The sequence below is a fragment of the Salmo trutta genome, chromosome 2, assembly GCF_901001165.1.
Source record: "Salmo trutta chromosome 2, fSalTru1.1, whole genome shotgun sequence".
In the NCBI taxonomy this organism is placed as follows: domain Eukaryota; kingdom Metazoa; phylum Chordata; class Actinopteri; order Salmoniformes; family Salmonidae; genus Salmo; species Salmo trutta.
Window position 1 is genome coordinate 51,601,186 of NC_042958.1, and position 21,955 is coordinate 51,623,140.

Consider the following 21,955-nt stretch of genomic DNA (forward strand, 5'->3'; position numbering starts at 1 on the left):
CTGCTGGTGTAGAGGACACAGTGTAACCCCAGGTAGTGTACCTGTACTGCTGGTGTAGAGGACACAGTGTAACCCCAGGTAGTGTACCTGTGCTGCTGGTGTAGAGGACACAGTGTAACCCCAGGTAGTGTACTTGTACTGCTGGTGTAGAGGACACAGTGTAACCCCAGGTAGTGTACCTGTACTGCTGGTGTAGAGGACACAGTGTAACCCCAGGTAGTGTACCTGTACTGCTGGTGTAGAGGACACAGTGTAACCCCAGGTAGTGTACCTGTACTGCTGGTGTAGAGGACACAGTGTAACCCCAGGTAGTGTACCTGTACTGCTGGTGTAGAGGACACAGTGTAACCCCAGGTAGTGTACCTGTACTGCTGGTGTAGAGGACACAGTGTAACCCCAGGTAGTGTACCTGTACTGCTGGTGTAGAGGAGACACAGTGTAACCCCAGGTAGTGTACCTGTACTGCTGGTGTAGAGGACACAGTGTAACCCCAGGTAGTGTACCTGTACTGCTGGTGTAGAGGACACAGTGTAACCCCAGGTAGTGTACCTGTACTGCTGGTGTAGAGGAGATACAGTGTAACCCCAGGTAGTGTACCTGTACTGCTGGTGTAGAGGACACAGTGTAACCCCAGGTAGTGTACCTGTACTGTTGGTGTAGAGGACACAGTGTAACCCCAGGTAGTGTACCTGTACTGCTGGTGTAGAGGACACAGTGTAACCCCAGGTAGTGTACCTGTACTGCTGGTGTAGAGGACACAGTGTAACCCCAGGTAGTGTACCTGTACTGCTGGTGTAGAGGACACAGTGTAACCCCAGGTAGTGTACCTGTACTGCTGGTGTAGAGGACACAGTGTAACCCCAGGTAGTGTACCTGTACTGCTGGTGTAGAGGACACAGTGTAACCCCAGGTAGTGTACCTGTGCTGCTGGTGTAGAGGAGACACAGTGTAACCCCAGGTAGTGTACCTGTACTGCTGGTGTAGAGGACACAGTGTAACCCCAGGTAGTGTACCTGAACTGCTGGTGTAGAGGACACAGTGTAACCCCAGGTAGTGTACCTGTACTGCTGGTGTAGAGGACACAGTGTAACCCCAGGTAGTGTACCTGAACTGCTGGTGTAGAGGACACAGTGTAACCCCAGGTAGTGTACCTGTACTGCTGGTGTAGAGGACACAGTGTAACCCCAGGTAGTGTACCTGTACTGCTGGTGTAGAGGACACAGTGTAACCCCAGGTAGTGTACCTGTGCTGCTGGTGTAGAGGACACAGTGTAACCCCAGGTAGTGTACCTGTACTGGACACAGAATAGATTCAAGCCTGTCTTCCTGTGTGTGGTATTGTTGGGCTCCGTCTGTTGACTCCCTTTGTGTCTGTCTGTGTGCAGGGATCCGTTACAGTGAAGAGGTGTCTGTTGATGAGGTGAAGGCTCTGGCCTCTCTGATGACATACAAGTGTGCCGTAGTCGGTAAGTCTCCACTTCTCTCCACTTCTCTCCACTTCTCTCCACTCCTCTCCACTCCTCTCCACTTCTCTCCACTCCTCTCCTCTCCACTCCTCTCCTCTTCTCTCCTCTCACATCTCATTCATGCCTCAGTGCTCCTGATTTCATGTAAACATACACACTGATCTGAGAGATTGTTATTAGCATTTTCAGATAGCTGTTGTTAAAGCAATGGTGTGTGTGTGTGTGTGTGTGTGTGTGTGTGTTCTGTTTTCTCTCTCCAGATGTACCATTCGGGGGGGCTAAAGCTGGTGTCAAGATCAACGTCAAAAATTACTCTGTAAGTCCGTTACACACAGACACACATGCACACACAGACAAGTGTTTGTGTTGTATGGAGGAAAGAGTGTGACTTGCTGGAGGCTGTTCTCTACCACACACCAGGGTAGATGATTATTGTGGGAACGCTCTAATGCACAGGAAGTATATTTTACTCCATGTCACATCAATGATCTATTCCAGTAAACCCTTATAGACACACACGCAGACGCACACGCAGACGCACACGCAGACGCACACGCAGACGCACACGCAGACGCACACGCAGACGCACACGCAGACGCACACGCAGACGCACACGCAGACACACACGCAGACACACACGCAGACACACACGCAGACACACACGCACACTCAAATGCACACTCACACACACAAATGCACACACTCACAGACACATGCAGACACACACACACACAGATGCACACAAATGCAGAGCAGACGCCGACCTTCTGTCAACACAGACTCACCACAGAACAACTGATAGACTCTTTATTCATATCCTAGAGAGATAGGCTCTTTATTCATATCCTAGAGAGATAGGCTCTTTATTCATATCCTAGAGAGATAGGCTCTTTATTCATATCCTAGAGAGATAGGCTCTTTATTCATATCCTAGAGAGATAGGCTCTTTATTCATATCCTAGAGAGAGGCTCTGTATTCATATCCTAGAGAGATAGGCTCTTTATTCATATCCTAGAGAGATAGGCTCTTTATTCATATCCTAGAGAGATAGGCTCTTTATTCATATCCTAGAGAGATAGGCTCTTTATTCATATCCTAGAGAGATAGGCTCTTTATTCATATCCTAGAGAGATAGGCTCTTTATTCATATCCTAGAGAGATGGGCTCTTTATTCATATCCTAGAGAGATGGGCTCTTTATTCATATCCTAGAGAGATGGGCTCTTTATTCATATCCTAGAGAGATGGGCTCTTTATTCATATCCTGGAGAGATGGGCTCTTTATTCATATCCTGGAGAGATAGGCTCTTTATTCATATCCTGGAGAGATGGGCTCTTTATTCATATCCTAGAGAGATGGGCTCTTTATTCATATCCTAGAGAGATAGGCTCTTTATTCATATCCTAGAGAGATAGGCTCTTTATTCATATCCTAGAGAGATAGGCTCTTTATTCATATCCTGGAGAGATAGGCTCTTTATTCATATCCTGGAGAGATAGGCTCTTTATTCATATCCTAGAGAGATGGGCTCTTTATTCATATCCTGGAGAGATGGGCTCTTTATTCATATCCTAGAGAGATGGGCTCTTTATTCATATCCTAGAGAGATGGGCTCTTTAGGGACGATCGCTACAGCTTTATCTGTTTATCTGTCACCACATTATGGCGTGCGTGTGTGTGTGTGGTGTAGTATGCCCTTCAGAGCTAAGTGGAGCTGAAATGCTTAGCTGTTAGCTGGCAGACACACAGGAAACCTTTCTCTCTCCTCATGCACTCTGTGATCAATCATTTATCTCTCTTTCTTTAGGACAATGAGTTGGAGAAGATCACAAGAAGGTTCACCATTGAGCTGGCCAAGAAAGGCTTTATTGGTAAGTGTGTCCTTCATGTAGCCAGTTGTCCCCTATGATCCTGTATGCTAATGACTGTCACGTGTTACCTCAAAACACAGAGAAGACAGGATAACCAGTTTATAATAGCAATAAGGTACCTCAGAGGTTTGTGGTATATGGCCAATATATCACGGCTAAGGGCTGTATCCAGGCACTCCACGTTGGCCATATACCACACCCCCTCGGCCTTATTGCTGAAGTGGAACACTGCTGTTGCAGTGGAAAGGCTTCTGTGTAATAGTGGTGACGTGGGTAGTGGACCCCTCTTCCAGTCAGATCCTCCCCCTTTCCTCGCCCCCCTCTCCTCCCTCCCTCTGTCCACTTCTGCTTTTGGATGTCGGGGCCCAGTGAACACATGAGAATGTCCCTCGCTGCATACCATCCTGTTTATACCACAGAGAGGGAGAGAGACTGGCATTTAGACATGTCTCTGTCTGCCACCAGGGTAAAGTGGGCGTTCTGAGCCCTCCAGTCAGCCACTGTCTATATATAGAATAGGTAGAACTATAGATATTTAATTGCTAGTAACTTTATCTCAAACCTGTGTAGTATGTGTTTACGTGTGGGAAAGAGAGAAATAAAGATGGAGGGCAGGGTTCACCACTAGGTGGCCCATGGGTCATTACATTTTTTTTGCCCCCCAAGTTTTCTGAGCCAAATAATATATTTTTAAAATCATTTTTGTTGTTGGACATAAAAGACTAAAATCACCAGGAAATCGGCTCAAAGTGATTTTAATTTAGGAAATCTGTTCCCAAGTATTCCCACACATAAATCAAGATGCATATGTGATCGTATCTCAATGTAATCAAGGTTTGTAATGATTCTGTTTTTTGTTAATCACTATCTGTTTGGGATTTCTGCGGTCAATTTGCAGTGTACAAAATGTGTTATTCAGAACTATGTTCTGGCCCCCAGACTATCCGCTCAAGGAAAAATCGTCCCACGGCTGAATGTAATTGGGGACCCCTGATGTAGGTTGTGTGTAAATTGCTTCCAGTCCTCACAGAAACCTTCACCCCTCCTCCCCCCTTACTCTCCTCAGGGCCTGGTATTGATGTTCCTGCTCCTGACATGAGCACTGGAGAGAGGGAGATGTCCTGGATCGCTGACACATACGCCAACACCATCGCACACACCGTGAGTTACCACACAAACACACATACACTGTAGTCCTGTAGTCTGGCCCCCAGGGCAGTGTGGGTATTGTAGTTCTGTAGTCTGGCATTGCAGTTCTGTAGTCTGGCCCCGGGGCAGTATGGGTATTGTAGTTCTGTAGTCTGGCATTGTAGTTCTGTAGTCTGGCCCCAGGGCAGTATGGGTATTGTAGTTCTGTAGTCTGGCCCCAGAGCAGTATGTGTCCTGCACTGACCTCTCATGCTGAACTATGCTGAAGACTCTATCTCACAGTCTGACAAACAGATCTAATGCAATTAAACATACACTCTAACGTGTGTGTGTGTGTGTGTGTGGCTCTGTGTCTCTCTGGGCGTGTCTCTGTGCAGGACATCAATGCCCACGCGTGTGTGACAGGCAAGCCCATCAGTCAGGGCGGTATCCACGGGCGTATCTCGGCCACCGGTCGCGGAGTGTTCCACGGAATTGAGAACTTCATCAACGAGGCGTCCTACATGAGCATGCTGGGCCTGACCCCCGGCTTCCAGGACAAGACCTTCATCATCCAGGTACACACACACACACTGACATTTGTCAAAGATTGCATAAAAGTTGTTCTACGCTGATCTGGTCAACAGATTTTGATGTGAACTTGGTTAAATATCTGCAGGGGTGAGTTAGTATTGGTCTCTCTGTGACGGTCTGTGACGTCAGAGACGCGGTGGCAGGGTTCAGCAGCAGTATCACACCACACAGATCTGGTTTACACTGGTCCGTAGGTCCCACTTCCCACTCTGTGCCGCGGCGTGTGAGACGGACTAAAGGTCAAAGTGCAGCTTTCTGCAGGACTCTCAGTTCCCTCTGACACACGAGACTTCCTTCACACACACACACACACACACACACACACACACACACACACACACACACACACACACACACACACACACACACACCAAAACGATACCACAACAACAAAAAAGAAAGCGTATTAGCCAAAGTCACAGAAGGGCACTTGATCCAGACATTATTTTAGAGAGCGTAGTATGTATGTGTTAATGAATCAATGATATAATCATACAATCAATTTCACTTTGTTTTTACCAATCTAACTACAAAACAGCAGAATGGTGAACATTTATTTGAATGGTAAATCTCTACTGATACACTGGTTAAATCGAGATGTAGCCTCGGTCCATTCACAATACAGGTGAATGCATATTATTCAATAGGAGTGTGTGCATGCAGTGAGTTATTGAGCTTGTTGTAGCTGACTTCATGGGGCTACAGATGACAAACAATCCTTTCCATTTAGGACTTACTTTATTGGCAACTACTAAGAGAACATATTTTATTGTACCAATTAACAACATTTGCATAGAAGAAGCAATCTCTTCATTTATAAAAGTGTGCGCTGTATCTTTTTAAGGAAGTAATTTGCCAGGCAGAGTGTGGCTGTGGGATTTGACTGTGGCTATGGCATCTAGTGGAAACCAGATGGGACTCGGGAGGTGAAGGAGTTTTTGGTGGCGAGGGAGACTGTTTCTAAAAACGTTATTAATTCACTCAATCAGCTTTGAAAATGGGCAAAAATAACAAAATGCAATTACAAAATACCATTAAGGTCAATGTAGCAAAATAAACTACTAAATACTTGTATTTTTTATTTAATTAAAATACATGTATTTTAAAATACAGAAATACATTTGGCAAGTAGCTGGCCAGAACAGGAACATTCTCAGTAACTGTTATAGAAACGTTTTACTTGCTTTTACTGTAATATGTGGTTGTTTATCTACCTTAGTTCAATGCACTGACTGACAGTCACTCTGGATAAATGACCAAAATGCATATGTGAATATGAACAAACCAAAATGGACTGCAATGCACACTGGGTATTATTATTATTGTCCTTGTTTCAGGGTCGAGCTCATTAGAATACTACTCAGCATGCTTTGCAATTGTTCATTTTTACATATACATATATATTTAGTTCATTTAGCAGACGCTCTTATCACACCATAGTGCCATCAGACTTCTGATACCAATGGAGGCTGAAAAGGAGCCACAAAATTGTGAGCCGCTTTATAAAATGGTATAGAAAAGTATTTTGTATTTTGAAAATACAAATTACTGTTCTCGAAAGTATATTTTACAAAATATGTTGGAGTGTATTTCAACCCAGTGTTATATACAAATGACTAAATACTCAGAAGTAATTTAGATATACTGAACAAAAATGTAAATCCAGCATGCAACAATTTCAAAGGTTTTACTGAGTTACAGTTCCTATAAGGAAATCAGTCAATTTAATTAAGGCCTAATCTATGGATTTCACATGACTAGGAATACAGATATGCCTTCTTTAGTTCACAGATACCTTTAAAAAAAGAAAAGGGTAGGGGCATGGATCAGAAACCAGTCAGTATCTGGTGTTACCACCATTTGCCTCATACAGCGCGACACATCTCCTTCGCCTCATGCAGCGCGACACATCTCCTTCACATAGAGTTGATCAGGCTGTTGATTATGGAATGGTGTTCCACTCCTCTTCAATCACATAAGAAACATTTTAAAGAAGTATTGAACTAAACGTTTCTTTTTTTTGCAAAAAAGTACCAAAGTTTGGGTATACTTTGCAACACTAGTAGTGAGTAAGGATCGGCACCAATGTTCCCTCTAAGCTGTGCGGGCGCCCCCAGGACTGCCTCACAGAATAAATATCAGCCTGCACAGAGAAGCACAAGATTGAACATCACTCAACTTTCTACAGTTTTCCCCCTTAGTTAACACGGTCAACGTTTCCCTTTACTGTGGGAATTGTGATCGAATCAACACACCACTAGCCACTTTCAATGCAACATACCGAAACCACAAAACAAACTATGCAAGACTTAGTATGCAAAACTAACTATGCAAGAGATTTTGTTGTAGGCAGAACTTATCGGAGTGGGATTCTATTGCATTGACACTCACAACTCAGCCGTACTCTACACAGACCTGTGTGGCATAACCAATCAGAGCTGCAGTAGGCCTATATGCAAATAGACCATTGCCATATATGGATCTGTGCCGTTCACTTTGAACTGGACTGTGTTTACAGCATGAGGGTCGTGAGTAGATGTGCTTGTTTTGAGATCAAAGCGAGAGCTGTATTTAGCCACGTGTGCACATTTGTTCATATCCTTTGATAGTTAGTAAATTATTAGCCCATTTATAGATTATTTGTAGTCAGCAAAGGGGGACGGATTGCTTCCTACAAGAGCACCAAATGTGTACATTTGTAGACATCTTTGAAAAGTGATTCGGGTAAAGAGCTTTTTCTTTTCTTAAAGGGGCAGTGGTGTATTTTGAGACATCTTGAATAAGCCCAAGTAGACAATAGGCAGAGGGTGTCATAATTTATCTGATTCTCTGTAATAATGGTATGGAAATAATAATTTTATTTTGTAAAGTGGTTTCTTGCATCAAACAACACAACAGCATTTTCAGTCACCTCCTTGTCTGAAGGACAAGTGGATAAACAGGTTAAAGTCAAGCCTTGCATGTTTTATTCAAAAGTCTCATGGAATGTCGGCCTACATTGAACACCACACATTGGCTGCTACTGTAGGTTGAATGATAGGACAGCTAGTTCCATGTTAAAATGTTATGGCATGCATTTTCTCCGTTGTTTACAAATGGTAGGCCTACGTTATGAGAAAATAGCCACAGTAGCCTACTTGACAACTGTCTTAAACTGTAACTTCAAGCTTGTACAGTCGGCAAAATTTTGAGGGAATGTTGATGGGCACGGTTAATCGAATATTTGAATATCCGAACCGACGTTAGTATTCAATGACTAGCAAGTATTCATTTTAGAGACGCAAAAAAAAACATCTCACCTTCGTGTCTGACACAGACTGTGTGCGTGTTTGTGTGTGTGTGTGTGGCTGGATTATGTAGTTGTGTGATTCGATTTTCTTGGAGATTTAGCAAATACGCAGATGTGTGGTGACATCGTGTAGTTAGCAGATGACAGAGAGAGGAGAGAGAGGATAATGTAGAGATATATTGAGGGGAGGAGCTGATCTCAGTTTATAGACCTTGCTGCTGTGGAAACGACTGTCAACCATCTATTGTTAAGGGCCTATAGCAGCATTCTGTGTCTCGATGCTCATTATAGTTAAAGGTATATTTCACAGCTGTACCAGATGGGATAATATTTTATATTACCTGCTTGGTTTCAGTCCTCTCTGTCTGTCCGCTGATTTGCTGTGTCAGTTTATTAGCTAGTTATCAGTGGGTCTGAGGCTACTGACAGAGGTGGGCCACATGGGGGCGTCAGGGTCCAAGTGTAATGTCTTTAGTGTACTCTGTAGCAGAGCTGATGATGGTGTGTGTGATGAAGGCGATAGTAATGATCACTCTCTCTCTCAGGGCTTTGGTAATGTGGGTCTCCACTCCATGCGGTACCTCCACAGGTACGGTGCTAAGTGTGTGGGCATCGCTGAGTATGACGGCAACATATACAACCCAGAGGGCATTGACCCCAAGCAGCTGGAGGACTACAAACTGGTTCGAATACTCTCTTACTCTCCTTTTGAACTTCCTCAGTCTCATTTTCTCTGTCTCTCTTTCTCTCTCACTTTTCCGCCCCCTCGTTCTGAATATGAGCTATAACCAAGAAAGGCTTCCTCTGTCTCTCGCATTTGACTAAACTGTGTGTGTGTGCAGCAACACGGTTCGATCGTAGGTTTCCCCGGGGCTAAGCCGTACGAGGGCAGCCTTCTGGAAGCTCAGTGTCACATCCTGATCCCTGCCGCCAGCGAGAAGCAGCTCACACGCAACAATGCCCACAGGATCAAGGCCAAGGTACTTCATTACCCACAACCCCCCCCCCCCATCTAAACTACACTACCCACAATGCCCTGTTGTCATTGTTGTTTATTGTTGTTTGTTCCAGATCATTGCTGAGGGAGCCAACGGCCCCACCACCCCTGATGCTGACAAGATCTTCCTGGAGAACAATGTCATGGTCATCCCTGTAAGAAGAGGCACATACATACATACATACATACATACATACATACATACATACATACATACATACATACATACATACATACATACATACATACATACATACATACATTCATATATACATTCATATATACACACACAAACTTGCAAAACACACATTTGCATGTTAAGGCAGTCATACACACATTCACAGTATCTATCCAACAAACATGACCCCAATGGCCCCATGTGGGTATTTGGTGGGCAAGGTGGGCACCAAGCCCACACCAGCCCAACACAGGCTAACAATGTGCTTACTTCAGGCAAAGTGAGGGCAGGCCACTCTGTGTGTGTGGGCATGTTTGCTGGGTTGAGTTCTCTCATTAACAGGACACACTCAACAATCCCAGACAGAGAGATGTGTCTGTTCTGACCGTTCTCTCTGTTTGGCCCTCCCTCAGGACATGTACCTGAACGCAGGGGGTGTGACTGTCTCCTACTTTGAGTGGCTGAAGAACCTGAACCACGTCAGCTATGGAAGACTCACCTTCAAATACGAGAGAGATTCCAACTACCACCTCCTCAGTAAGTCCTGACCTCTAACCTTTCAGTCTCCCCATATAATACCTTGCTTCTGTAACTTACCATCAAGTACTCTCTCTCTCTCTCTGTCAGTGTCTGTTCAGGAGAGTTTGGAGAGGAAGTTTGGAAAGCAGGGAGGACCAATCCCTGTTGTCCCCACCGCTGACTTCCAGGCCAGAGTCGCTGTGAGTACACACACACACACACACACACACACACACACACACACACACACACACACAGAGTCAACCATATGCATACAGGGGCTATATCTATACACATGTAAACCTACGTGGGGGGGTACATCCAGGCTAGATGGATAACATCTCTCTTCTCCTCTACAGGGTGCTTCTGAGAAGGACATTGTCCACTCTGGGCTGGCCTACACCATGGAGAGGTCTGCTAGGGTAAGAGAGAGAGAGAGAGAGAGAGTGTGTGTGTGTGTGTGTGTGTGTGTGTACGTGCAAAGTTAGAGCAGGTGTGTCAGACCATACAGAACCTATAATTGCATTTTGCTGACCTGGGGCACCTCTCAACCACACTACCACTGTGTGTGTGTGTGTGTGTGTGTGTGTGTGTGTGTGTGTGTGTGTGTGTGTGTGTGTGTGTGTGTGTGTGTGTGTGTGTGTGTGTGTGTGTGTGTGTGTGTGTGTGTGTGTGTGTGTGTGTGTGTGTGTTTTGTCTCCCTGCAGCAAATCATGCGTACAGCCAGTAAGTACAACCTGGGTCTGGACCTGCGGACGGCTGCGTACGTCAATGCCATCGAGAAGGTGTTCAAGGTCTACAACGAGGCCGGCATCACCGTCACATGATCACCTTGTCACAGCCAGACCACTCCCACACCACCCTGCTATTGGTTCATCCTCCTTCCCCATTTTTCCAATCAGGCTTCAGTACATACCAGCGTTTACATTAGAGACCCCCGCCTCCCCTTTATACACACACACTGACACGTTCTGTGTCCCATGACCTCGCCATATCTCCCAGTATCACGTGGGTAACTCAGTATTTCTGTGTCGTTTTGTTTCAGTATTGTCGTTCAGTTTGTGAAAGGAGCAGATTGTAGCAGGAAGATAGCTTTAAGACCCCCCCCCTGCCCTCCTATCAGAGTTCCCTGTCGGCCATTTTATCTTGTTTGACCCATGTGTTGCCATGGTTTCAGACCACAACAATGAAGTTGCCTTAGCTCTGAGGGAGCTTTGTACTGAAGAGACACACATACCCCACCTATCCTGAAATCCATTTAATGTTAACTCCAAACATATACTTTTTTTAAAGAAAGATAAATAGTTTTAAACTGTCTGGGAATGGTGATATCATATGTGTTCCTCAGTTCTCCTCACAGCGGGGTTAGAGGTCAGGGCTCAGGGTTAGAGGTCAGGGCTCAGGGTTGTGCTGAGGAACACAGGGTTCTACTGGGTTCGGTTCTTAGTAAAGTTCTACACCCTTCTCCCCTATATCAGTCCCGCCACAAGCCCCCCAACCTTCCCTACCTTCTGCTCCTATCTTGTCCAATCTGACCCTCCCCCAAACCCTCCTCTCTGCCGTGAGGGAGAGAGAGGAGGAGAGGATCATGGGAACAAGCGTTCTTCTTCTCCAAAAAGCCGTCCAAGCCCTTGCACGGAAATTGCTTGGGGAAATTTGTATTGCCTTTTTTTGTTGAAAACCAATAAAATTTGGCGAAAACTGTGATGTGTAAGTGCAGTATGTGACGTGCAGACAGACAGAGACTAGTGTTGAAAGATTGGTGTTTTATTCATGATTATGACATCCTATAAACATTATACAGATCTCAGTAATAGTATAAAGATGGGATTGGTTGATGGGAAGGACGGTCTGGGGTTGACACATGGTACAGTCCGGGGTTGAGACATGGTACAGTCCGGGGTTGAGACATGGTACAGTCCGGGGTTGAGACATGGTACAGTCCGGGGTTGAGACATGGTACAGTCCGGGGTTGAGACATGGTACAGTCCGGGGTTGAGACATGGTACAGTCCATGTTTGGGGATTCAGTTGAAAAGGCTCTTTCCGAAAGACATGGCCTTGTCTGCAGCACTGTCCATAGCTGCATCTGCTGCAGCCCCTTTCACTGCATTAGACACCATGCCACCAATACCTGGAGGAACAACCACAACATCAGACACCATGCCACCAATACCTGGAGGAACAACCACAACATCAGACACCATGCCACCAATACCTGGAGGAACAACCACAACATCAGACACCATGCCACCAATACCTGGAGGAACAACCACAACATCAGACACCATGCCACCAATACCTGGAGGAACAACCACAACATCAGACACCATGCCACCAATACCTGGAGGAACAACCACAACATCAGACACCATGCCACCAATACCTGGAGGAACAACCACAACATCAGACACCATTTCAACAATACTGTACATACAAAGACATGGGACTGCAACACACTACCATTATATCTCTTACAGCGGTGTGACGTTAAGCAGGCAGCAACGGACTGAATGCAGATAGAAAGGCAACGAATAGAGCAGAAGTGATTTGTTACTCTACGAGGGGGGAGAAACTGAATTGGTTTGTAGTGTAGATTGTGTTGTGTGTGTATTGTATGTAGGTAGCGTGTTACAGGCAAGGCTATATGTCTGTGTGATTTAGTGTCCATGGTAACCCAGAATAGACAGATCACCTTCGTCTTTCTTCTCCTTAGCTCCTCCTCCAATCATCTCTCCCACCTTCTCCTTCACCACAACAGCTAGACAGAGGGAGAGAGAGGGGCTGTCAAACATGCACTCGCACCTTCTGGCTCCACATGATGAGATAATTGGTGGATTTTTCTCTTTGTTATGTCTTGTTAGGGAGCTTGTATCAGCAAGCACTGTCATGACGGGATGCCACAGAATCTTTGTATATTTTTCAATTTCTGGTAGAAATTAGCTCCTCTACTTTGAAATCTAGACAAACCCAAATAACTAATTTTAGAAGTATGAGCAGTGCCAAAAAGTACAGAGCCAAGTTTTTCAAAAATGAACATATTTGGTGTAAGAATGTTGTTGACTCATCAACTGCAGCGCCGTTTAAAATTCCAAAGCCCAGTTTGAACATTTTGAAGGCTGATAACACAAAAATGAACACTAAATTAAAGCTAAACTATACATTAGTCTATATAACAACCCATTTTGCTGTGCTTTAGGGTTGAAACTTATCAGTGCTTCACATGAATGACCCCCATCATTCAACCAAGTAAACACACCATTATCCACTTTTCTTACACATATCTTTTTCTCACCTGCTTTGTCGATCACTGCATCCACCTGCTTCCCTGATCCTTTCAGTAAGTCCATCTCTGTGTGTGTGTTCTGTACTCGGCCGGAGTGTGTGTGTGAGAGAGTGTGTTTGGGATGGGTGTGTGGTGTGGGTGTGCATGGGTTTATATGAGGTTGGCAGAGAGGCTTACAGAGGCCACCCCTCCATCACACACCCCTGTCAAGTCACACACACCCCTAAGGATGCAGGCCGCTTTTATTGTTGGTGTCAGTATGGAAAAACCCAGCAGTGGAACTGTAAATACCGAAGAGGGAGAGAGGCTTCATAACTTTATTACGACCCTCAATTAAACATTGTTAGAACAAATATGATATGCAGATACATGCAACACATAGGCACACAACACTTATTCAGGTCATAATTATCCATTATGTGAAGATGCACATAATATAGTACATTATTACAGATGTAGGATCTTAATTTGATCGCCCTGTTGCAGGAGAACTTTCCTGCAATGCAGGGCATTTTTTACCTGTAGTGTACTTGAGGTTTGAAAACGCTTCTGAAGTTTGTAATTTCCACTTAGAAATTTCAGTCTTGATTTCCCCATTGTCGTTAATTATAATAATCCACATAATAATTCACCTTTCTTTTGGACTTTGTAGCATTCCCAGAAAGCATGGATTAGTGAGTCAATGCTATAAAGTTCAAAAGTTATGGGTGGAGCTAGAAAGTTCGCTGTCAGATGTATTACAATGTAAACGTACTTTTAATCCGTCTGCCTGCATATTTTAAGACATAGCGAATAGGAGTGTAGTGAGATTCCCAACGGGCTGGACGATTCTCTTCTCATCACTCATCTAGAAAAAAAACATATACTAATAACCTGGATATCAATCAATCCTCCATCATTAACACAATAGAAAAATCGAATGATTTATTCTTGAAATAGCATGGGCAACTGAGAAAAACTAATTGGGACAATTTAAGGCCATATGGCAAACAATAATGCAGGCAGTAGGGATGGGGGTGTGAGCATGTGGGTCTGGGCAAATGAGATGTAATTGTTGTTCGTGTGCATCTGTAAGTTGTTGTTTGTGTGTTTATGTTTTTAACTGGTTAATAACATTTTTTATAAAAAACAGAATAGTAAAGTATAAAAAATTATTATAATAATTCACATTTGCTGTTGCTTCAGGATTATTTTCATGTTGTAGCAAACTGGCTCAAATTAAGATCCTACATCTGTAGATGCATGGGAAACAGGAAATACTGGATGTGATGTCCTGAAAGGTCACCAAGCTTTCTGACTCACTGTCAAAACACCGCTATAAAAGTGGACACAAAGACACAAAACTTGACATAGCACGCACTCCTTCTTACGACAGCCCTCTCTCATTGTGTTGTTGGCCCTAGATTGCTGCTCTGTGTTTGTGTGGATTCCTTAGGGGTGTTGGCTGTGTGTGTGTGTCTCCATTCAACCCTTGGAAAGACACTCCTCTGTTTCAATGTGTTCTGGCATTGGATCAGAGAGTGTGTGTAGAGCAGTTTGGAAATCTCGTGGTTAGAATGGAACATTGGGCTGGTGATATGTCGTCCCGAAGGATCATTTAAAACACTAAGACTGGGAGTTCTAGAACACTGACGCAAGAGGTTCTAGGTTGGCTTTTTGTTTTCTTCCTGACCTCTCTTGACCCCTCTGTCTCCCTGTAAGCTCCCAGCATGCCGATGGAGGTAGTGTCCTCATAGTGTACCTGTAGAGAAGAACAAAGAGCCTGGCTAAACCCCTGTGAGTGCACACGCACGCACACACACACAGAAAACATTGCTAAGACTTGCAGAGGGCATAGAAAAATATCCAGGATGGTACCACAATATCTCCATGGTAACATAGGCCATACATACTGCATAATAATTAGTCACTCAAATGGAGAAATGAAGACGACACGGAAGTTTGGATTTCAACAAAACCGTCTTTAATTCACTGGTACTGTTTATAAAATCAGCAAGTTCGCTTCGATGCCAACTTAAACGTGGTGTGGGAGTGTTTATGTTTTTGTTTGTGTGCTTTATGAGTGTGTGTGTGTGTGTGTGTGTGTGTGTGTGTGTGTGTGTGTGTGTGTGTGTGTGTGTGTGTGTGTGTGTGTGTGTGTGTGAATTTGAGTGCAGAATAAGGCAACATGCAGTCATTAGTTTCCATTGGTCTCGTTGATAACACACACACTCTGTCCCAGGCCTGTTCTGAGCGGCTCAGACCATTCATTCTTTTTGTGGAAATCAAAAAATCAAATTTAAAATCCATTTCCCAGCATTCCCTGTGTGGGATGCTCTTCAATGACAACCCCCTGTCTGTCTGACTATTGCTCGGTGGTATTACTATGACAACCCCCTGTCTGTCTGACTATTGCTCGGTGGTATTACTATGACAACCCCCTGTCTGTCTGACTATTGCTCGGTGGTATTACTATGACAACCCCCTGTCTGTCTGACTATTGCTCGGTGGTATTACTATGACAACCCCCTGTCTGTCTGACTATTGCTCGGTGGTATTACTATGACAACCCCCTGTCTGTCTGACTATTGCTCGGTGGTATTACTATGACAACACCCTGTCTGTCTGACTATTGCTCAGTGGTGTTACTATGACAATGAGGTATTTTCCCTTCACAACATCCGGAGCCACAGGTATCTCTTTCTGCTTTCATCCCTTCCAACCCTGCCAGCAGACCCAGGCCAGTTCTAGACCCAGACTAAACCCAGCCAGACCAAATCCACTGTAAAGTACTGCGTCTATTGATAGCTTCTGTTGTTGTGTGATTCCCAGTCTTTAAAGGAACTTTCTTCCTCTCAGACTATGTCATTTCTAACAAGGGACACACTAACTAACAGAACACGTGTTATGCTTTCTGGCATGTCTCAAACACACTCTAACACACACATACCCAAACAAATGCACACACGCACACTCACACTCACACGCACACGCACACTCACACTCACACTCACACTCACACGCACACGCACACTCACACTCACACTCACACGCACACGCACACGCACACGCACACTCACACTCACACTCACACTCGCACTCTCACTCTCACTCTCACTCACACACTCTGTTCATTGCACAGGTCCCTACAGCAGCCTCTTGTGGACAGAACTCTCCTGAACTGCCCTACTACCTGACGAGTCTAACACACACACACACACAAACACACACACACACACACACACACACACACACACACACACACACACACACACACACACACACACTACAATCAGATATGATGTCTCTGTGGTCCTGTCATCCTGAATAGTCATCACAGCTGTCTGCTGGCTGGAGTTTCCTTTCGGATTTCGACGTATTACGGATGAACGTCTATTTTTGCCGCATTAATTCCGCGGCTTGATGGAACATTGTGATTTGTGGTGGCGTAGTGATCTGAACCGCACGCTCTGAGCATCACAAGGTCACGCCCAGATCTGGTCAATCCTTCTTCTTCTCTTTCGATGAGCACCAACGAAGGCATATATCCACACACCTGGATCCTTTCACACGTCTGTTTCACCTGATCCGGCTGCTAACATCTGCCCTGTGTGTGTGTGTGTGTGTGTGTGGTGTGTATGTGTGTGTGTGTATGGTGTGTGTGTGTGTGTGTGTGTGTGTGTGTGTGTGTGTGTGTGTGTGTGTGTGTGTGTGTGTGTGTGTGTGTGTGTGTGTGTGTGTGTGTGTGTGTGTGTGGGTCTCTTGATAGGGTATTGGGAGGTGTGAGGGAGAATATAACAACAGGGGTAACAACATGACAGCAACGACACAAAGGCGGGGAGCTACACGGGGCAGAACACAGTGGGGGGGGGCAGAAGAGGGTCTCATGGGGTATCAGGAGGTGTATAGAGTTATCTGGAAGAGTCTGTATCTGTTTTGGTTCCATAAAGTCACAAAAAAATAAGTAGAACATCTGGAAGTCTGGAACAGCAGGGCGAAGGGAGCGAGGGACCAACAGAGGGCTGGGGAGAAGAGGTCCCTGGAATGACTAATAGCCACCCTGAGAGCCCTGTGAGTCAGAGAGAGAGAGATATGGGGGGAGGGAGATGGAGAGAGAGAGGGGGGGAGAGAGAGAGGGGGGGAGAGAGAGCGAGGGGGGGAGAGAGAGGGGGGAAGGGAGAGAGAGGGAGAGAGATGGGGAGAGAGAGAGAGAAATAATCAATAATGACGTCATGATATCACCATCTTCTGCATAAAGAAAACAGAAATAGTGTGGTTGCTTGTCACTTACTTCTCCTTCTCCTCCCTGCTCCATTCCTCCATATTCTGCCTACAGAGAGAGACATTTTACATTAGAGTAACCTTGCCTGAGACCTGAAGACTTGGGTTAGCTCCTAGACCTGGTCTCTAGGCTTTAGCTCACTGGGCTAGCACAATCTTACGGCGTGCAGACGCCCTGGCTTCAAACCGAGTAGGTCACAGCTACATCAAGCACATTATCGCTTATGTCATGCTTATGACAGGCTTATGACAGGCTTATGATAGGGTTGAGTACGACACAGGGCCATTCAGTCTCTGGGCTGAAGTGTCTAATGAAGCAGAGGTTAGCATGGCATAGCTAGCATAGTAGATGTGATGTCACCCTCCTTGAGACCTGAAGTACTGTTGCCCCCACCCATCCAGAGGCATTCTTTTTGTAGGCAGTGGTTAACAGGAGCAAGCGCTGTTATTTTGACTGTGCATCTTAGACCAGAGAGATCCACGCAGGGTAAGTTTATGCCTATGCTACGCCAGAGATGCATAGAGGCAGTCTTAAGTTGTGTTATTATCTATAGATACAGCATGGTTAGAGATGGTTATGGATAGAGTTAGGAGAGGGTTAGGAGAGGGTTTGGAGAGAGTTATGGAGAGAGGAGAGGGTTTGGAGAGAGTTATAGAGAGGGTTAGGAGAGAGTTAGGAGATGGTTTAGAACATGGGTTAGGTCCTAACAGGACGCTAGCCAGTCAGTGTTTGAAAGCTCATTCGCCCTTCATATATGCACCAAGGAACTATATGTTAGGCTGAATCATGCAGCATTCGCTAGCCAGCCACCCCACCATAACCTAGAACATCTGACCCTCCCTTCCCTCCCCTGTCCAATAGGCACCTCGTATACAGGCTGAGGCTCCTCCTACCAACGGAACACAGAGGAAACAAACACAACAACAACAAAGGGTTAGCAACACCAACAACAACACAACACCAACAACACAACACCAACACAACAACAACACAACAACAACACAAACACACCAACACCAACACCAACACAGCAACAACAACACCAACACAACACCAACACAACATCAACAACACCACCACCACCAACAACAACACCAACACAACAACACACCACCAACACAACAACACACCACCAACACAACAACAACAACACCAACACAGCACAACAACAACACCAGCACAACAACAACACTAACAACACCAACACCAACACAACACCAACACAACACAACAACACAACAACAACACACAACACAATCAACACTGACACCAACACAAACACAACAACAACACAACACAACAACAACACACAACACAATCAACACTGACACCAACACAACACCAACACCAACACAACACAACACAACAACAACAACAACAACACAAGAACAACACACCACCAACAACAACACACCATCAGCACCAACAACAACACCAAAATCAGCACAACAACAGCATCAACAACAACAACAACACAACACCACCACCAACAACAACAACAACACCAACACCCAACAACAACAATAACACACCAACAACAACAACAACAAAACCAACACAACAACAACACCAACACACCAATAACAACACACAACACAACACCAACAACAATACACAACACCAACACAAACACAACACCAACACAACACACAACACACAACACAACACCAACAACAATACACAACAACAACACAAACACAACACCAACACACCAACAACAACACACAACACAACACCAACAACAATACACAACACCAACACAAACACAACACCAACACAACACACAACACAACACCAACAATAATACACAACACCAACACAAACACAACACCAACACACCAACAACAACACACAACACAACACCAACAACAATACACAACACCAACACAACAACAACAACACCAACACAACACAAACATAAAAAAACACCAACACAACACCAACACACCAACACCGACACAACAACATCAACACAACACCACCACCAACAACAACAACAACACCAACACCCAACAACAACAATAACACACCAAAAACAACAACAACAAAACCAACACTACAACAACACCAACACACCAATAACAACACACAACACAACACCAACAACAATACACAACACCAACACAAACACAACACCAACACAACACACAACACAACACCAACAACAATACACAACAACAACACAAACACAACACCAACACACCAACAACAACACACAACACAACACCAACAACAATACACAACACCAACACAAACACAACACCAACACAACACACAACACAACACCAACAATAATACACAACACCAACACAAACACAACACCAACACACCAACAACAACACACAACACCAACAACAATACACAACACCAACACAAACACAACACCAACACACCAACAACAACACACAACACAACACCAACAACAATACACAACACCAACACAACAACAACAACACCAACACAACACAAACATAAAAAAAACCAACACAACACCAACACACCAACACCGACACAACAACATCAACACAACACCAACACAACCCCAACAACAACACACCAACAACAACACCAACACAGCACAACAACAGTATCAACACAACACAATAACAACAACAACACCAACACAACACCACCAACAACAACTCCAACACAACACCAACACCAACACACCACCAACAACAACACAACAACAACAAAACCAACACAACAACAACACCAACACACCACCAACACAAACACAACACCAACCCAACAACACAACACCAACACGACAGCAAAGGGTTAGCAACACAACACATATTCATATGGAGAATGTGGAGTGAGTTACAGGCCTACCATTATAGGACTAATATCAAACCTAATCTGTCTGAATTTCTGAACCACTGGCTATTAAAGGAGCTGCCATTCCCCTGTCTGTCTGTCTGTCTGTCTGTCTGTCTGTCTGTCTGTCTGTCTGTCTGTCTGTCTGTCTGTCTGTCTGTCTGTCTGTCTGTCTGTCTGTCTGTCTGTCTGTCTGTCTGTCTGTCCACCCGTCCGTCTTTCTATCAGAGCAGGGGTACTGTGGGAAATAGCGACACCAAGTGGTCAAACAACAGACTGCTCTTGTCGCGTCATGGCACTACCATCTGACACCGACTGAAGGATGTTGACTGTTATGCTTTTTGAGTCTGCATTCATGTCGTTACTCAATTATGTTGTTACTCAACCTTGTTGTTACTCAACCTTGTTGAGTAGGGAGATACCTAGTCAGTTGTAAAGGGAAAGGGGGATACCTAGTCAGTTGTAAAGGGAAAGGGGGAAACCTAGTCAGTTGTAAAGGGAAAGGGGGATACCTAGTCAGTTGTAAAGGGAAAGGGGGAAACCTAGGCAGTTGTAAAGGGAAAGGGGGAAACCTAGTCAGTTGTAAAGGGAAAGGGGGATACCTAGTCAATTGTAAAGGGAAAGCGGGGTACCTAGTCAGTTGTAAAGGGAAAGGGAGATACCTAGTCAGTTGTAAAGGAAAAGGGAGATACCTAGTCAGTTGTAAAGGGAAAGGGGGATACCTAGTCAGTTGTATAGGGAAAGGTGGAAACCTAGGCAGTTGTAAAGGGGAAACCTAGTCAGTTGTAAAGGGAAAGGGGGATACCTAGTCAGTTGTAAAGGGAGATACCTAGTCAGTTGTAAAGGGAAAGGGGGATACCTAGTCAGTTGTATAGGGAAAGGGGGAAACCTAGGCAGTTGTAAAGGGGAAACCTAGTCAGTTGTAAAGGGAAAGGGGGATACCTAGTCAGTTGTAAAGGGAGATACCTAGTCAGTTGTAAAGGGGTAAACCTAGTCAGTTGTAAAGGGGAAGGGGGATACCTAGTCAGTTGTAAAGGGAAAGGGGGATACCTAGTCAGTTGGAAAGGGAAAGGGGGAAACCTAGTCAGTTGTAAAGGGTAAGGGAGATACCTAGTCAGTTGTAAAGGAAAGGGGGATACCTAGTCAGTTGTAAAGGGAGATACCTAGTCAGTTGTAAAGGAAAGGGGGATACCTAGTCAGTTGGAAAGGAAAGGGGGATACCTAGTCAGTTGTGAAGGGAAAGGGGGAAACCTAGTCAGTTGTAAAGGGAAAGGGAGATACCTAGTCAGTTGTAAAGGGAAAGGGAGATACCTAGTCAGTTGTAAAGGGAAAGGGAGATAACTAGTCAGTTGTAAAGGGAGATACCTAGTCAGTTGTAAAGGGAAAGGGGGAAACCTAGTCAGTTGTAAAGGGAAAGGGGGATACCTAGTCAGTTGTACAGGGAAAGGGAGATACCTAGTCAGTTGTAAAGGTAAAGGGGGAAACCTAGTCAGTTGTACAAGGAAAGGGAGATACCTAGTCAGTTGTAAAGGGAAAGGGGGATACCT

At 44.8% G+C, this 21,955-nt stretch overlaps 2 protein-coding genes across 3 annotated transcripts in view; one reads left to right on the forward strand and one right to left on the reverse strand.

The window, feature by feature from the left end:
- LOC115156780 (glutamate dehydrogenase, mitochondrial) overlaps nucleotides 1-11,745 on the forward strand; it is a 26,515-nt gene extending 14,770 nt beyond the window's left edge. The window contains exons 2-13 of the mRNA XM_029704462.1: nucleotides 1,385-1,465; nucleotides 1,726-1,781; nucleotides 3,274-3,337; nucleotides 4,404-4,498; nucleotides 4,864-5,043; nucleotides 8,894-9,031; nucleotides 9,191-9,328; nucleotides 9,420-9,500; nucleotides 9,937-10,060; nucleotides 10,151-10,242; nucleotides 10,402-10,464; nucleotides 10,750-11,745. Coding sequence (XP_029560322.1) covers nucleotides 1,385-1,465; nucleotides 1,726-1,781; nucleotides 3,274-3,337; nucleotides 4,404-4,498; nucleotides 4,864-5,043; nucleotides 8,894-9,031; nucleotides 9,191-9,328; nucleotides 9,420-9,500; nucleotides 9,937-10,060; nucleotides 10,151-10,242; nucleotides 10,402-10,464; nucleotides 10,750-10,869 — 1,232 coding nt within the window. The 3' untranslated portion in view covers nucleotides 10,870-11,745. The remainder of the gene's footprint in view (nucleotides 1-1,384; nucleotides 1,466-1,725; nucleotides 1,782-3,273; nucleotides 3,338-4,403; nucleotides 4,499-4,863; nucleotides 5,044-8,893; nucleotides 9,032-9,190; nucleotides 9,329-9,419; nucleotides 9,501-9,936; nucleotides 10,061-10,150; nucleotides 10,243-10,401; nucleotides 10,465-10,749) is intronic.
- Nucleotides 11,746-15,267: 3,522 nt separating this feature from the next.
- The window catches only part of LOC115156788 (alpha-synuclein), a 36,590-nt gene continuing 29,902 nt past the window's right edge, over nucleotides 15,268-21,955 (reverse strand). Inside the window, exons 4-6 of one of the 2 annotated variants that reach the window (XM_029704473.1) lie at nucleotides 18,454-18,477; nucleotides 17,598-17,636; nucleotides 15,268-17,375 (exon numbers count right to left, since the gene is read on the reverse strand). In XM_029704473.1, coding sequence (XP_029560333.1) covers nucleotides 17,355-17,375; nucleotides 17,598-17,636; nucleotides 18,454-18,477 — 84 coding nt within the window. In that variant the 3' untranslated portion in view covers nucleotides 15,268-17,354. The remainder of the gene's footprint in view (nucleotides 17,376-17,597; nucleotides 17,637-18,453; nucleotides 18,478-21,955) is intronic. The other variant, XM_029704482.1, reaches the window with a different exon arrangement.